This window comes from Ptychodera flava (assembly GCF_041260155.1).
Source record: "Ptychodera flava strain L36383 chromosome 3 unlocalized genomic scaffold, AS_Pfla_20210202 Scaffold_27__1_contigs__length_13241970_pilon, whole genome shotgun sequence".
NCBI lineage: Eukaryota > Metazoa > Hemichordata > Enteropneusta > Ptychoderidae > Ptychodera > Ptychodera flava.
Genome location: NW_027248281.1, coordinates 2136897 through 2155440, shown reverse-complemented (window position 1 = coordinate 2155440; position 18544 = coordinate 2136897). Strand labels below are relative to the sequence as shown.

The 18544-nt window shown below is 37.7% G+C and overlaps 1 protein-coding gene across 2 annotated transcripts in view; it reads left to right on the top strand.

The window, feature by feature from the left end:
* The window catches only part of LOC139126317 (heat shock factor 2-binding protein-like), a 42907-nt gene that overhangs the window by 10028 nt on the left and 14335 nt on the right, over positions 1–18544 (top strand). For both annotated transcript variants that reach the window (XM_070692392.1, XM_070692391.1), the window contains 3 exons: positions 10105–10208; positions 15856–15953; positions 17524–17648. In XM_070692392.1, the coding sequence (XP_070548493.1) occupies positions 10105–10208; positions 15856–15953; positions 17524–17631 (310 nt within the window). In that variant the 3' untranslated portion in view covers positions 17632–17648. The remainder of the gene's footprint in view (positions 1–10104; positions 10209–15855; positions 15954–17523; positions 17649–18544) is intronic.

Below are 18544 nucleotides of genomic sequence, written 5' to 3'. Positions count from 1 at the left end.
CCATCATCCTTCTCTTAGCATTGAGGGTAAAATTTAAATTTCCAATTTTCACAAAAATAAGCAGGTGAAAAAACCCAGTTATCCCAGAACTTCAAAATGAGCCCTACAAGTGGTAGAACAAGAAAGTAATTTATAAGAGAATCCCACTATCTGTCCCTGAACGGTGTTCTACATGGTTGCATTGTTATTTGTATTTCCTGACTTGCTGACAGAAAAGATACCAGATAACATTGCCTTGTAATTATGATTATTATACACCTACTGCCGTAACCTATGGGAGTTTGACCGTCCAATAACTTTCCGTATTTTGTATAGTACGCGGAGTCCCGAATACGGGAGACGCGCGACGCGCCTGTTTGACCTTTGACCTAGCGATTATCGGATGTAAACAAACTATTTTACGGTGAGTTATAGACATAATAACAACTTCCACCAAAATGTATTCGTAGTATAAGGTTTAAAACACGCTAAACACAAAACTGAGTCTAAATGCAATTGATTTTTATTTAAAAAAACTAATTAAATTGAAAACATTCAGCGACGTTTGCTTGTAGGCTACTGCACTGGAAATTAATTGGCTTCAAGTTGTGCCAACGCAACAATCGCACGCGTTCCACTCATATTGCGTGTGCCGCATCCCTCAAAATTTACCATAGAATTAGTTTATACGGACGATTAATAGAGGGAGGTGTATAATAATAGGGTTATACACAAAATACGGCCCTGTATGGACGAGGGCTCAGTGAGTGACGTATTGGACGAGCCGAAGGCGAGTCCAATACGTCACTCACTGAGCCCTCGTCCATACAGGGCCGTATTTTGTGAACAAACCATATATTATTATGCAAGATAAAGCCTAGTCAAAAATTTGTGTGTTCCTAGCAACACGACCTACCCTAGAAAACCTGCAACTGTAGACACTTTCTTGCATTTTAAACAATTTCAAGGAAAATATCTCAATTTTACTGTATTTTATGGGTCTCAACCCACAAAAATAAAAATAAAAAAAAATATTCAGACGTAACTACCCTAGGTATATTACCAGAAACACAGTTTTTTTGATGTGACCGAAGGGAAGTTATTAGACATCATTAAAATGGAACAGTTCCGTCCTGATATACTTGATTTGGTATTTTGAGAATGTCAGGAGAAGTTCTTTAAATTAATCTTATTTTAGCAAGAGGCATTCACTGCTGCATGAATTACTGTACATGAAGTTTATACAACAAGTGTTTCCCAACAATTAGTTGAAAACATTTATTTTTGCATGCTAAAAGATATGAGTTATAATATATGTATAGGGTTTAAGGGAAACCTAAGTCCAGCGACTTTGACAGTTTATCCCTTCCAAAATCACCCTTGAGTAAAATGCAGCTCAAATTTGCAACATAATTGCACGCGCTGACGACTACGGCACGACGAAAAGAGAACTTGAAGTAGACGACATTTATGGAATGAGCCCGGAATTCCATGGGCGCGAAAGGGCTCATGGGAGAAGCGTGCGTGACGTCATTGGCGATACAGACGATTGTAGCTTGCAGCTGGAGGATAGTCGGCTGCATTTATGATAAAAAAAGACCTTACCCCAAAAAATTGCTACAAAAGGTTTCTCAACGGTTTTTGATAGAGTCAAATGTGCTTAATAACATATTAAAAGTCTACCAAAATCTGACCACCGGAAACGCGTCATTTTCAAGATGGCGTCCAAGATGGCCGCCATATACTTAAAATGGCCATAACTATACAAAAAAAATTGCTACAAAAGGTTTCTCAACGGTTTTTGATAGAGTCAAATGTGCTTAATAACATAGTAAAAGTCTACCAAAATCTGACCACCGGAAACGCGTCATTTTCAAGATGGCGTCCAAGATGGCCGCCATATACTTAAAATGGCCATAACTACTTAAATATTAAACCTAGACTAGTGATGTCTGTGTCTACCACCATGTTTTAGTGGTTTAGGAATCCAACTATCATATCTAGATTATAGGCAAGTGGTCATAAGTCCCATAATTTGCATATTTGTACATGTATTAAAAATAATCACTGTCACATTCTTCGTCCAGAACATGTTGCTCATGTGGATTTTCACAATTTCCGAGGTTAGGTAGTAAAGGGAAAGCAACTCCACACATCGTTCATATTTTGGGTGTTTGCGTTTGTGTATGAAATTGTGTATAATATAAGTGTATGTCATGTTTGGCTGTTTTAAGAAAAGTGTTGCTTAGCCATGGTGAGACGTATCCGTAATCTACGTGTCTTGATGTTACTCCACACTGGAGTGGAGAGACAAGTGTGACACTGCAGATCCGTTGGCGCTGCATTTCGAAAACAGAGTTTTCTTCATCAGTCGCTTGAAATTCATTCTTGATTGGTGAGACGTGTTGAATGGTTGATTGTTTTTATTTGGTAGTATATTGTTCCACTTACATTTGGTGTTCAAGTAGGGAAGCTAGAATGTCTACTGGTTGGTCTTGTTGTGTTTGTGTAGGTTCGTGTGAACCTGAGTTCGAGCTGTCGTCGCTTTTGTGAAGTCTGGCACTTATAAGTGTATTGCCTATATTTCTGTTCCTTCTATATGCGATTATTGGTTGATTTTGGAACAGTTTTTTATTTAGTGTTTCGTCTTTTTCAAGTTCATTTCAGTTTTCTGTCAAGGCTTGCTGATTTTTGTCATTTCGATGTTACGGGCTATATGTTGTTATGAAGACTACTGTATTGTTGGTGGCGTTCTTTCTTTCTTTTTGTTGTTCAAGCTGTTTTTTTCTGCTTTTATGATCTGTTTCTCTGATAATGCGTTCTATTTCATTTTTAGCTCATATTTGGTATGTACATAAATAACAAAAACAGCTTTTATGGTGAGTCGGTGGCGTCTGTGTGTCTCTATGTATGTATGTGGGTATGTTAGTGCGGATGTATGTCCGTCACACGCAAAAGCTCCCTTACCGCCAAAGCTATCATCTCAGTATTTGGTGTACAGGGTAGATGCAGGGGCTGAGACGTGACGTTCTTCAAATGGACGTCAAAAATGTGCAAATGAGGTAAGAAAAAGGGAAATCCTGCAAATATGTAGGAGTGGTGGCATGCCAGTGACTGAAACAGGCTACTCCACTGACCTTGAGTCATTTCCTGTCATTGTTTTTGAACTGTTACATATTAACAGACCTGCTCAAACTAAGAGGGACTAGCTGTTTTTGCTATGCATGTTGCTAAAGTTGACCTCCAGTACCTAAAGTTTCAGACGTTATTTACTTTTGTCATTCTTGTTTTCTGGTTTATATATTTCTTGTTGTTTTTCTGGCTGTACTGTGCAGAAATCATTGTCATAACATCAACTTGGAATCTTCCTGCACTGATTTATTGTTGATCTTTGGTACCCATACTGGTATGTACCAATTCAGATCAAATGTGATGGACACCGTATAATTGCGGTATTTTTATATTGTCGGTCTTGTAATTTTTCACTTAATTGTGTGACTTTCTCTGTAAAATCGGTTTCGTTGTTGCATGTTCTGATGTATCATAATGTTTCACCTTTGATCAGACCTTTGAATGTTGCTGCCGGATGGCATGAGTTTCTTTGTAAGAACTAGAATGTATCTGTTGGTTTTAAGTGTGTCTTGGTGTTGGGAATGTTCTTTTTGTTTTATCGACGACCTTTGTAGATAGTCAGGTCTAAATATGTGATTTCTTGAGAGGAGCTTTCAAACGAAAATTTGAAAGTAGGATGCATTTTGTTGATGTTTGATATGAATTCATTGAGTTCGTGTTGTGTTCCGATCAAAATCAGGAAAACATCGTCCCTGAACCTCAGCCAGGTCGGCATTTGTTGTTTGTGTTTCTGTATTATTCTCATTTCTGTCTCGTGAAATGTAATATCTGCTATTTCCAGCGACGAGGGAGACCCCATAGAGCATCCCATATTTGCCAGTAGAATTCATCGTTTAATTCAAATGCGTTGTTTTTAAAGATTATTTTTAGCAGAGCTATCATGTATTTTGTACAGTAGTCTTCATAACAACATATAGCCCGTAACATCGAAATGACAAAAATCAAGCAAGCCTTGACAGAAAACTGAAATGAACTTGAAAAGACGAAACACTAAATAAAAAACTGTTCCAAAATCAACCAATAATCGCATATAGAAGGAACAGAAATATAGGCAATACACTTATAAGTGCCAGACTTCACAAAAGCGACGACAGCTCGAACTCAGGTTCACACGAACCTACACAAACACAACAAGACCAACCAGTAGACATTCTAGCTTCCCTACTTGAACACCAAATGTAAGTGGAACAATATACTACCAAATAAAAACAATCAACCATTCAACACGTCTCACCAATCAAGAATGAATTTTAAGCGACTGATGAAGAAAACTCTGTTTTCGAAATGCAGCGCCAACGGATTGCAGTGTCACACTTGTCTCTCCGCTCCAGTGTGGAGTAACATCAAGACACGTAGATTACGGGTACGTCTCACCATGGCTAAGCAACACTTTTCTTAAAACAGCCAAACATGACATACACTTATATTATACACAATTTCATACACAAAACGCAAACACCCAAAATATGAACGATGTGTGGAGTTGCTTTCCCTTTACTACCTAACCTCGGAAATTGTGAAAATCCACATGAGCAACATGTTCTGGACGAAGAATGTGACAGTGATTATTTTTAATACATGTACAAATATGCAAATTATGGGACTTATGACCACTTGCCTATAATCTAGATATGATAGTTGGATTCCTAAACCACTAAAACATGGTGGTAGACACAGACATCACTAGTCTAGGTTTAATATTTAAGTAGTTATGGCCATTTTAAGTATATGGCGGCCATCTTGGACGCCATCTTGAAAATGACGCGTTTCCGGTGGTCAGATTTTGGTAGACTTTTACTATGTTATTAAGCACATTTGACTCTATCAAAAACCGTTGAGAAACCTTTTGTAGCAATTTTTTTTTGGTATAGTTATGGCCATTTTAAGTATATGGCGGCCATCTTGGACGCCATCTTAAAAATGACGCGTTTCCGGTGGTCAGATTTTGGTAGACTTTTAATATGTTATTAAGCACATTTGACTCTATCAAAAACCGTTGAGAAACCTTTTGTAGCAATTTTTTAGGGTCAAACCATATTTTTCAGCCGACTAGGAGTACTGTGAACAGTTCAGCGCGTTCGTAAGACGACTATGGAAAGTTCGGACAACGATATTTCTGACATCGAGTATTACTTTTCCCTGACTGAAATCAAACCATACTAATTTGAACCTGTCCAAGATATGTAATAATTAGAAAGCATCTCAAAACATCGTTCATATCTTGGTTGCTTGCGTTTTGTGTATGATTCAGCGGAGGGAGTCACTGTGCTTGTACAGACCCCGAACTGGATTGGAGAGACTGAGTGTCCCTGCGATCCTTCAACGCTACGTTTCTAAACAGAGTTTTCTGTATCAGTCGCTTAAAATTAATTTTGGTTCGTGAATGATACGGAATGATTGACTGATTGTATGTGTTACCGTGTAAGTCGAGCTTGGCCAGATCTTTAAGGTTGCGAAATCTCCGATATGTATCAGAAAATATTTATTCGCGATTTGACAAATCTATTATAGTGTCGTCTGTTTTTCGAAGCTGGTGTCGAACTTAGGAAGTCGGACTTACTCAGATCTACAAAGTGATGAAATCGCCGATATAATGAATATTTGCCCGCTATTTAAAAAATAGTATCGTCTTAAAGCTTGTTGTAAGGAATGTGTTTCATACAAGACCAGCCCAAACTCCCGATGATTTCCGATATGTCCTCTGTTCAAGTCCCGATCGCCAAGTAAAAATGTTTACATGTAAAGAATGTAATTTGTGCAAGGGCCTCCCGAGTCCCGATGATATCCGATCGGCCCTCTCAACGAAGTCCGTGTGCTCGGACAGAGGTATTCGGGTGGTCAGATCTGTTATGTGGTGAAATCTCTCAGATATACATCGGATATTTACCCACGATTTGACAAAGTATCGTCTAGTGTCAGAGTTAAAGTCCTAAGTCGCCGATATTTATCGGATAAATATCCGTGATTTCGTAGACCCGGCATGCCAACACCACACAGTGCAAGTAAATCTAGGATCGTCTGGTATCGATATTAGCCTAGGAGTTCCGGCGCAATTGATATTTCTCGGGTAAATATAATATCGGCGATTTCTCACACCCGGCGTGCCGAGACACAGTAGGCAAAAAGTCATTCCAATATCTTGTAATATCAATATTACAAGGTATAGTCCCGAAATTGCCTATATTTATTGGTTATATATCGGCGATGTGGCAGACCCGGGATGTCAAGATAAGAGACGCTTTGTGTAGTTTCGTCTTCGGATTTTAGAGTCCCGAAATCGCCAATATTATCTGGTTAAAACCGGCGATAGTAGGCTGACTCAGCATGTCAAGATACGAACCGCATTGTGTAGTATAGTCTTGTATCGGTATCAGAATCCCGAAATCCCTTATAAAACAATCATCCTGAAAGAATTAGAACATAACGTTGTATCTTTTACAGATTTTTAAACTCGCCCGACTTTCTTTAGCCACTGTCTTCGAAAAAGCTGTTCTGTGGGAAGACGGTAAAAGCTGACTCCGTTTGTTCTTCCCTGAGTGATTTTTGCACTCAACTGAACAACAGTTAACTATTTTTTCTAGTTTTTATTAATGATTTACCACTGACCCTTAATATGGGCAATCTAGATATGTTTGCCGATGATCAAACACTCTGTGTATCAGGCATTTCTATTGATGAGGTTAGTACGAAACTTCAACAGGATGTTTTACCAATTTCCACCTGGGTTTCAAATAATGCCATGTCAATTAACACTACCAAGACAAAATGTATGATTATTGCTTCTCGTCCGAAAATCAATCACTTGTCTGATGAGAATGTCACTCTTGATATTCGAATCAATGACACTTGCATTTCTAATGTATCTACTCACTCCCTTCTTGGAATCGAGATTGACAGTACTCTAACTTGGGATGCACATATAGACAACTTGTGTAAGAAACTGTCCATGCGGATAGGAGTACTAAGAAAACTGCGACCTTTGACACCTTTGAACACCCTTTTATTAGTTTACAATGCCATTTTTCTTTCTGTGATTGACTATTGTTGTACAGTTTGGGGTAACACTTCGAAAACAATTTGCAACGAATTTATAAACTTCAGAAAAGAGCTGGCAGAGTGATCTTAGGAGTTGATGTAACATTTTCTTCACGTTCTCTTCTGACAACTCTCCACTGGCTGCCTATAGACTTCAGAATTGACTATTTTATTGCAGTTCAAACCTTTAGAATACTACATGGTCTTGCGCCCGATTATTTAAATGTGTTTTCTTACGTATCTGAGATGTATCATTTTAACACTCGATGTGCTAGCAATGCTAATTTGTATGTTCCTTCTTTCAAACAGCAGCTGGACAAAGATCGTTTGCGTATCGTGCAGCGAGCCTTTGGAATAATATTCCTCTTCCATAAGAAATACGGAAAGTCTTGGACAGTTCAAAGTTCATTTACGTAACTTTCTACACACTAAATTTACTAACGAAGGCTCCTCACTGGACTAGAGTTCCGTATTATTCAGCCTTTTTGAGACTTGTCATGTATTCTTACTGCGTAAAAATTTGCTTTTTTTGTATTTATTCCTTTTTTCCCTGTACTTTGAGGGCTCTGATGTAATTACAATATTTACTTTGTAACTCAGACTATCCCTCTGTAAATAAAGTGTAATAATAATAATAATAAAGAGTCGTAACGTGCAGAACTGCACTCCTGCAGTCATAGACTCCAATGCTTTGGTAGGCTGTTACACACGTTTGTGTATCGCCGATGACGTCACGCACGCTCCTCCCATGAGCCCTTTCGCGCCCATGGGATTCCGAGCTCATTTCCATAAATGTCGTCTACTTCAATGTCTCTTTTCGTCGCTCCGTAGTCGTCGGCGCGTGCAATTATGTTGCAAATTTGAGCTGCATTTTATTCAAGGGTGATTTTGGAAGGGATAAACGGTCAATGTCGCTGGACTTAGGTTTCCCTTTAAGTAATGTTTGTTGGAATGGTAACACAAACTGATTGATTGATTGATGGACTGTGTACACACACTATCATGAATAAATGGTCATAGTTGTAGTAGAGACAATAACAGAGAGATTTTTTCAGTTTTTGGAGATCAAATCAGAATAAGAGTCTGTCAGAGTTTATTGTTAGGATAATTGTAAGTCTATGTAAATTTGTCTGTCTGTCTGTCTGTCTGTCAAGTAGTTTCATTTCCTGATTGATAGCTAAGTCAATTTTGCCAGGGTTCCAGAATGACAAAGCTTTTTAACACATTTATTGAATAGAGGCTGGTACACATTATAGAGAAAAATTGAGAAGAGATCAAATAGATCAAAAGAGGCGCAGGCCAACAAATCCATTTCAGTCACAGTGTTTCTCAAGTATTCCATTCTATAAAACAATACTGTGTTCAACTGTCATTGTGTTCTCACCATGTTCATTTAATTCCAGACTGAGTATGATGTAAATCTCTCAGTGGTTTGAAAAGTTTATAAATTTTTGTCGGGAAGAAGTAGATGTTCCAACAGTATATTCTTTGCAATTGACATTGTTACCAAATATAACTGACATTGAATTTAGTTATATATCAATGTTAGAATCATCAGATTAATATTATAAATTCATTCCAAACACTCTAACGAATCAACAAAACCGAAATTGATGTAATAGAGTCAGGACATTTGAAGGACAAATTACAAAGCTCTCTTTGAACATCACCTAATTTCACACAAGTACATGTATTCAATGCTTTGTCAGAAGACAGTAGCAAAGTTAACATTGACTTGGCAATGATTTCATATCCCATTGACAAGTTATTTTTACAACCTTGACAATGACCAATGTCTGTATACATCTATATACCTTATGTATAATCTGGTTCATAACTCCTTAATGTAAATTCACAGCCTGACATAATAATTAGCAAGACAATAATTGTAACTTTTATTGGTATTATCATTATATATGTTAGCTAGAAAACTAGTAGATTATCAGTTTTCTTTGCAAAGTACATTGAAATACAAATCACAACGCATCATGTACATTATGTAATGTTATTGCAGACAAGTGAATTCTAAGCCCAGACTTAATTCAGTTATCAACTGTAACATTGGACATTACCTATAGATGCTGCATTGAATCATTTAAAGTCATATGCACCTCGAAAGTGAAAGACTTAAACTTTTGCTCTAACTTTCCTCAAGGAATCTTTCAATCATTCTCTTTCAAAATCAAGAATAAAAATAGGGGTCACCGTGCAAATTTTGGTACTAGAGAAACAAATTCCCAAGATTTACCGATATTAGAAATTCAAAATGGCCGCCATCCCTGTGTTAACTCTATGGAGAAAAATAAAATTTTCGAATTTCAAAAAACTAAGCCGGTGAATAGTTTTCTTTTGCCAAGAGCTTTAAAATGAACCCCCACATGTGGTATATCAGAAGAGAACTGTAAAAGTTTGAGAGTCCGAATGTCTGTCCCCGAGGTGCGTTCTACCTTAAAGGCATTCCTGGCGATCCCTGGGATTGCCTTTGTTCTGATCTGTAAGAGGATTATGAAGGTGTGATAACCTTTTGTTTTCCATTGAAATTATAATCTTGTGGGTAAATTTTCTGATGAGACAATCTGGTGCCAATCCATGCCTTTACTTTGCACTGTCATTGAACCATCTAAGCCATCATTGAACATTTAACAGGGCTATCATTGAATCATTTGCATCGCTGTCATCAAATCATTTGTCATCGCCATCATTGAACATTTAACAGGGCTATCATTGAATCATTTGCATCGCTGTCACCAAATCATTTGTCATCGCCATCATTGAACATTTGACAGGGCCATCATTGAATCATTTGCATCGCTGTTATCAAATCATTTACAACACTGTCATTGAATCGTTTGCTGTCACCATCATTGAATCATTTGACAATGCTGGTATTGAATTATTTGCCAACATTGTAAAATTTTAAGAATAATATTATATCATTTATTTTCATTTTTTCTGTAGTTTAAACTTGATGTGTCTGTACAATGTCAGTATTAACCAGAAAGGTTTGAAATATATCACCCGTGTAGAAGGCATTATACCACTCCTAGCTTGGTTATTGACAGGTGAGTATAACAATCATATTTGTCTGATATCTATGTGTTAGTTAGCATTCTGCCAAACCCTGAGTTATTTTACAATGCTGTCACCTACCACTATGTACACAGTGACAGTGTGGACAACTGTGCACACAGTACACACTCATTGTATTTTCTAGATAGCTGTAATGCAATGTTTGGTTGATTCAAAGATACACCTCGTACATCAAGACAAAGATATTTGATGGAAGGTTTCTCTAGCTATGTGTCATATGGTGTCAGCATCATGGCTGAGTCACGTGTCCCAGACTTTGATACGGAGAGGACTAATTGACATCCATGGAGTCAAGCACACTATAGGGCAAAGCACTGAATACGCATGAAAATACACTCAATCAACTTGGGTTTTCTTTCAAAATGAAGTGAGTGACTCAACTGTAGAATGCAAAACTTTACCATGTCAATAGTTTAGTTATGCAACTGCCTGTACTTTTAAGCTTGCTGTGTTATCTAATCAGATAATGATAGCAAAAGATATTTATATGCTAAACTAAATCATTTGTCAGATGCTTGAGAAATTATTACAGTAGACAGCTTCTGAAATATTGACCTGCTGAACTAAATTGTTAGAGCCAGGACTGTATTTACTGTGGAAGTAGACTGGACCAGCACTGGGACATCAAAAGAGATTATACTGTCAGGATTTAAGACTTCCGCAGCAATTATGCTTTTGATGTTTCCATGGTAATTACTGTTGATTTATATAAATCATTTCCTGCAAGGAAAAATTAGCACCTTATAAAAACAATTTAGTCTGTAGATTGACATGAATACCAATAGATTTCTAAAGTCATTCTTGTCAGGTCTCCCTACAGGGATATTGTCCTTGTAAGTGAATAAATTACTGAGTTAACACTATAAATAGTACAGGGTAATGCTAATTTGGCAGATTGCAACCTCTAGGGCACTCACCAGTGTATGATATACTGTTCTACTGAAATGAATGCTGATGGAGTAGCATTAAAGAATTCAACAGTTTTCAAGGATAGGATATTAGTCTCACAAATTCATCTTAATACTATTTTTAGGAAGTTGTAAAATCAGCGTCAATCTTTGTCTAAGACATTGGTATTTCCTGAAATGTTTAGTTCCCAATTTTAGGCAGAAGTCTCCACTGGCTTGTCTTTTTATTCAGTCTTGCTAAAATTCAAACCCTGTTTTGACTCAGTCAAGTATGCAGTCTCACTTTTACTAAATTCAGATATTTTTTGTTTCAATTTAAGATACCATCCAAGCTACCAGTGAGCTATTTTGCTAAACACAGATTGTTCATATGCATATTAAGTATATTTTGCGTAGGTTGGTGATATAGTCATGATTTGGGAACTGGCAACAAGTAATTCTCTGTGTTGTCCCAAAAAGGTATTAAATACAGATAACATACTGAGATATACTAGTGATAACAGTATACTTTGCCTGGTTTGAAGTATTCAGTTCTATATTGGTATCTGCCATCTGTGAGTCTTTAGCAGTTCAACAGAGTAGGCAGGCTATATCACAACTAAATCTTTCAGTCTAATGCTTGCCTTGTCGAACAAAACTTGACAGGAAAAGGTTTTCACTCTGGTGTGTGTTGACTCAATGTAAATACTGCATTTTGGATTGCAGAGTGCGCACATATGAATTTCATGAGAATGCATGGACATGATGTCCTTGCACATACATTACTCCTGATGGTTTTCTTGTCATTACTGTATACATTAATTCCTTGGCCTAAAGACCATTGCCGATGTTATCCCTTGTACTAGATCTATAAATGTACGCATATACATGGTATTGCCTGAATTTTCCAAAGGTAAAGATATTTAATAATTTGATATGGTACCAGAAATTTTTGCCATCAAGGATGAAGTCATGGGGATAACTTTATTGCATCTGTACGTACGTGAAGTAACTAATGATATATGGCCATGTTCATGCTCTCACGATACAATCTGTAGAGGGCGCTGCAAGGATTTGTACAGTATATCAAGCATTGTTTAATTCCTATACATCATGGTCAAAAACTGTCACTTAAGTCTTAGGACATTATCATATAATATACGGTGGTGTTCATGTTCTCACCTTACAATCTGCAGAGGGCGCTGCAAAGCAAGAAATTTAATTCCAATGCATCATGGCTATAAAAACTCACTTGTCATGTTTGTTATCAGGATGAGCCCATAATGATGTTTTATTTGGAAGTAAATGTGTGAAAATAAGTAATGATATGTATGGAAGCAAAATCTCAACAGTTGCATTGAAATTAAAACAATAAGCAGGAATAGACATTGATAACATTGTCATTTAGTGTCTGCATTCTGAGATTAAATTATGAACAAGATGAACTACATAGTTGATCATTTTACTGATACAACCAAATTTTCAAGCACAGTGAAGATTGAAAGTCAAGGCTAAAAGACAAAAATGAAAGGTCAAAAAGTGGAGCATTTTGGTCAAGTGAGAAACACATACAAATATGAGCTGTTTTGACATCTGGTATATTAAACAGCAAAACAGAACTAAAATAACAGTTAAGGTAATATGCACCTCGAAAGTGAAAGACTTAAACTTTTGCTCTAACTTTCCTCAAGGAATCTTTCAATCATTCTCTTTCAAAATCAAGAATAAAAATAGGGGGTCACCGTGCAAATTTTGGTACTAGAGAATCAAATAACCCAAGATTTACTGATATTAGAAATTCAAAATGGCCGCCATCCCTGTGTTAACTCTATAGCGAAAAATAAAAATTTTCGAATTTCAAAAAACTAAGCCGGTGAAAAGTTTTCTTTCACCAAGAGCTTTAAAATGAACCCCCACATGTGGTATATCAGAAGAGAACTGTAAAAGTTTGAGAGTCCGAATGTCTGTCCCCGAGGTGTGTTCTACCTTAAAGGGCCAGTAATGCTAACTTTTGGTGATTTTTTTCACTATTTTTATTTTTAATGTCAACCATAATTTTTGTACTACTTCTCCAAGCATGTTGATAAACACAGTGTCCAGCTTGTCAACTCGGCCTGTACATGTGTAGACTGTATCGTTATTGTAGAAAAGTGAATTCTGGTCCAGACTACCAGTAGAATTCAAATGTAAACAATAACAGTGCATTTAAACATATAGACAAGATAAATAGTGGGTTTTTCAACAATCTTTTGAGGGTAGAGTAAGAACTTGCAGTTGACATACAAAATAAAAATAATGAACAATCATCAAAAGTTTGCATCACTGGCCCTTTTTAGTCCCCGCGGACGAAGTCCGGCGGGGACTTATAGATTGGTCCCGTCTGTGCGTCCGTCTGTCCGTCCGTCCGTCCGTCCGTCCGTCCGTCCGTCATCAACTGTTTCTCAGACACTGCTGAACCAATTTCGTTCAAACTTGGCACAAAGGCATAGCACTATGATCTACAGATGCACGTCGATTTATTTTGTGATACGATCGAATTTGGCCGCGAGGCGGCCATTTTGTTGCGATTTTCATGTCTTTGGACCATAACTCAGACATCCTTGAGCAGATTATGTTCAAACTTGGCACAAAGCATAACACTATGGCTTTCATATCCATGTCAAATAATTTAGCGATATAATCCAATATGGGCGCGAGGCGGCCATTTTGTTGCGATTTTTCATGTCTTTGGACCATAACTCAGACATCCGTGAACAGATTCTGTTCAAACTTGGCACAAAGGCATAACATTATGGCCTACATGTGCATGTCAAATTAGTTTGCGATACGATCCAATATGGCCGCGAGGCGGCCATTTTGTTTGCGATTTTTCGTGTCTTTGAACCATAACTCAAACATCCTCGAACTGATTCTGTTCAAACTTGGCACAAAGGCATAACACTATGGCCTACACATGCATGTCAAATTATATTGCAATACGATCCAATATGGGCATGAGGCGGCCATTTTGTTGTGATTTTTCATGTCTTTGGACCATAACTCAGACATCCTTGAACAGATTCTGTTCAAACTTGGCACAAAGGCATAACACTATGGCTTTCATATCCATGTCAAATAATTTAGCGATATAATCCAATATGGGCGCGAGGCGGCCATTTTTTTGCGATTTTTTCATGTCTTTGAACCATAACTCAAACATCCTTCAACCGATTTTGTTCAAACTTGGCACAAAGGCAAAGCACGTACTATGGCATGCATATGCATGTATCAATTAACCTTGCGATAGGATCCAATAATGCTGCAGAACTGCCATTTTGTTGGAATTTTGCATGTCTTTGAAGCATAATTCAAAGGTCATTACACCCATTTTGTCCAAACTTGGCACAAAGATCAAGCACTATGGCATACACGTCAATTTACTTCGTGACATGTTCCAATATGGCTGCCAGATTGTAAATTTTTTTCCAATATCTCTGCCCAATGGTCTTTTTGCATTTTTTCATGTCTTTGAGGCTTAACCCTTTTCCTGCCAAGTCCATATTTCACCACCAGGTCAAGATGGTTAAGATTAATGAAACACAACATATTCCATATGGTGTATTTTAACATAACACTGTACATTTGAAGGCCGTTGAAAACATAAATACTGTAAACTTGATTTTTTTGGACAAAAGATGCTATAACATACCAAGCCAAGTGTGTGAAAATACGTCATGTTTTGGCTCAATACCGCTTTTACTGACTTGGCTGATGGGGAAGTGATACAGTTATTACTGTCTGGCAGGAAAAGGGTTAATCATATGCAAATATTCCTTAACCAATGTTGTTGAGACTTGGTACAAAGATAAAGTACTATGGCATACATATGCATGTCTACTAATTTTGTGCTATGATCCATATGGTCAATAGACAGCCATTTGATTTCAATTTTGGTGTGATTTTTTTATGTCTTTGAAACATAAACATAGGTCACTGTCCCTCGATGGACTGATTTTGTTCAAACGTGATACGAAGATAAAATACTATGGCTGCATTCTTGTGCACATTAAATTGTTTCATTATATGATCCGAAATGGCTGATGGCTGATTACAACAACATACCCAATCCCATAGCATTTCGAAAATTCACCAAACCATGTGTATAGTATGTGCCGTCATGACACTAGAGGCAGTGAGGGCATCGTTTATGTGTGATGTAATCAAAAGTTCCTTCAGTGGTCATTACCGGCAGAGATGAGTCATTTATTGAACGTTCCTCAGATTACTTATTATGCAAGTCACAGGCCTGATGCACCCGTTGCATCAATGTCATTCCTCAGCGACCTAGACCACAGCTACCTAGACACCAAAGATTATAACAAAATGGACAAGCGGGGACTGTGTCATCAACGATGACTTGTTTATTTGTAAAACCTTACACAATTTCAAAATTACCTTAATAAGTTCACTATTTGCATCTGACAGTCTGTTTGACTGTTTTATAGTTCCTTGTCTTTTATATGAGTGGTTTAGGTGATTGAAGACAGCACACTGCAGTGTGATGGGTGTGGACCATTGACAGTACATTATATCTCTGTGAAACAGTCTGCAGTTCAGCTGTAGTCTACAGGCTTGAATCAATGGCTCACAAACTTAGCTCTGCAGACTTTGACATACCGGTAATATCATATTGGCCCTCACCACACTAATGGTACACACTTTCTTTGACATGTTTTTTTTTATCTTTCCTTAGCTGAAAATGAAGTTGAAAACCAAGTAAACACATTACAGTTGTTACGGTCCATAACTAGTGTATCAGATAAGTTCCTGTTGCAGAAAGTTAATGAAGTGGTATGTATAACATCAATTGTATTTTACCCAGTGTCTGTTTTGTTCACACAATTCGAGGCCGTAATTGCCATGATGGTGTAATGTGATCTTGTCACTTTCAGTATTACACTTGTGTTATCCATGATGATAAATACATTTTTGCAGCAGTTATGCAATGATATTAATTTCACAAAATGTATTCCTTTCAAGGAGTCAAGATGGCTATTTCAACAACAATGTAATCATTTCAAACACTCCTTATTGTATTGTATACTGCAGACTTGTTCAATAGGCTAAATGTAGAATTAGGGTTTTGCATGTTTACTGATAAATGATGGTAAGTAACTGTATGCATGGTTGCCTGGATGTGTCTAGGATGTGCCATGCAATGATACAGGCATGGTTGCCTGGATGTGTCTAGGATGTGCCATGCAATGATACAGGCATGGTTGCCTGGATGTGTCTAGGATGTGCCATGCAATGATACAGGCATGGTTGCCTGGATGTGTCTAGGATGTGCCATGCAATGATACAGGCATGGTTGCCTGGATGTGTCTAGGATGTGCCATGCAATGATACAGGCATGGTTGCCTGGATGTGTCTAGGATGTGCCATGCAATGATACAGGCATGGTTGCCTGGATGTGTCTAGGATGTGCCATGCAATGATACAGGCATGGTTGCCTGGATGTGTCTAGGATGTGCCATGCAATGATACAGGCATGGTTGCCTGGATGTGTCTAGGATGTGCCATGCAATGATACAGGCATGGTTGCCTGGATGTGTCTAGGATGTGCCATGCAATGATACAGGCATGGTTGCCTGAATGTGTCTAGGATGTGCCATGCAATGATACAGGCATGGTTGCCTGGATGTGTCTAGGATGTGCCATGCAATGATACAGGCATGGTTGCCTGGATGTGTCTAGGATGTGCCATGCAATGATACCGGTATGCTTGCCTGGATGTGTCTAGGATGTGCCATGCAATGATACAGGTATGGTTGCCTGGTTGTGTCTAGGATGTGCCATGCAATGATACAGGCATGGTTGCCTGGATGTGTCTAGGATGTGCCATGCAATGATACAGGCATGGTTGCCTGGATGTGTCTAGGATGTGCCATGCAATGATACAGGCATGGTTGCCTGGATGTGTCTAGGATGTGCCATGCAATGATACAGGCTATGGTTGCCTGGATGTGTCTAGGATGTGCCATGCAATGATACAGGCATGGTTGCCTGGATGTGTCTAGGATGTGCCATGCAATGATACAGGCATGGTTGCCTGGATGTGTCTAGGATGTGCCATGCAATGATACAGGCATGGTTGCCTGGATGTGTCTAGGATGTGCCATGCAATGATACAGGCATGATGATAATGAACAATGTTCTTCTGTTACCTGCAAATACAACAAAAACTTTTTAATTTTGATACTTTACTGTTTATAATCAAATCCTGTTTTCAGTTTCATAAATATGCAATGAATCTCTACAATACCTTCCGCCCTAAAACACAACCATTTAATGATTGACATGCTAACTGTTCTGTATCATGTCATTAATCAATCATTTTATTTCCATTGTCACTTCACAGTTACCAAATGAACTTCTTGAACAGTTGGTCAGCTCTCAGAATCCAAGCATCAAAGAAATAGCTGTGGAATTGATGATGGATTTGCAGACACTGCAGAATGAACCATGAGAAGAAAACAACAAAAGGTGAAAATACTCTAACTCTTGAAATTTGTCATTAATTTGAAGGGACATAAACCCTCCCCTTACGTGCATCGCTGTTGACAGAGATCTGTACTGGAGCTAACACTACTGCAGCATCATCATAAATAGTCAGATTTGCAACCACTTCCCTCCTTATATAATTCAAAAAACACATTTTCTTTTGTTTTTAAAAGGATTAATATGGTCTATGAAGTTTACTTCAGATGTCAGGTGAATTTAAATGTAAATGCAGTAAAAAATGGTTAACCACTTGTTAGGTGTAGTGTCCGTGACATGAAGCCAGTTGCAAATGGAAAGTGGTTTAATGTGAAAGTAAATTAGTTTGTTCAGTGTTATGCCTTAATTTCACTATAAATAACATTTCTATCTTAAAGTTATATTGGGAAATAACTGATAACACTGTTTCTGTTCCTTTTTTAAACCCCTATACCGTTATTTCATAGGACAGTTTTTTAACATTACAATCTTAAAAGGTAGAAAAAACATCTTTCACTGGTTTAATATATTTCATTTGATGTCTTACTCAAAAACTAAGTTACTCTTTTATAAAAATGTAACTTCAGCTGGTAAACAATAGAATTACCAGCTTAAATCACTGTAACAAGTAATGTATGGATTTGGTGTCACAGACACTACGGCTGTCACGGACACTACATTTGGCCCCTTTTTGATATACTGAAACAATACAAGTGGTAAATGGATTATTTTTTATAACACATAAGGAAGGCAAACAGGGCCACTTTGGCTAATGACATCAGATCTCTACTATCTGAATATGGCTGAAAGTTATGAGGGTGTCACGGACACTACAAAATTTTGGGACAAAAAATGTGGGCAACTTTCATGATTTGTCATTCATAATCAATACGTTGACCCTA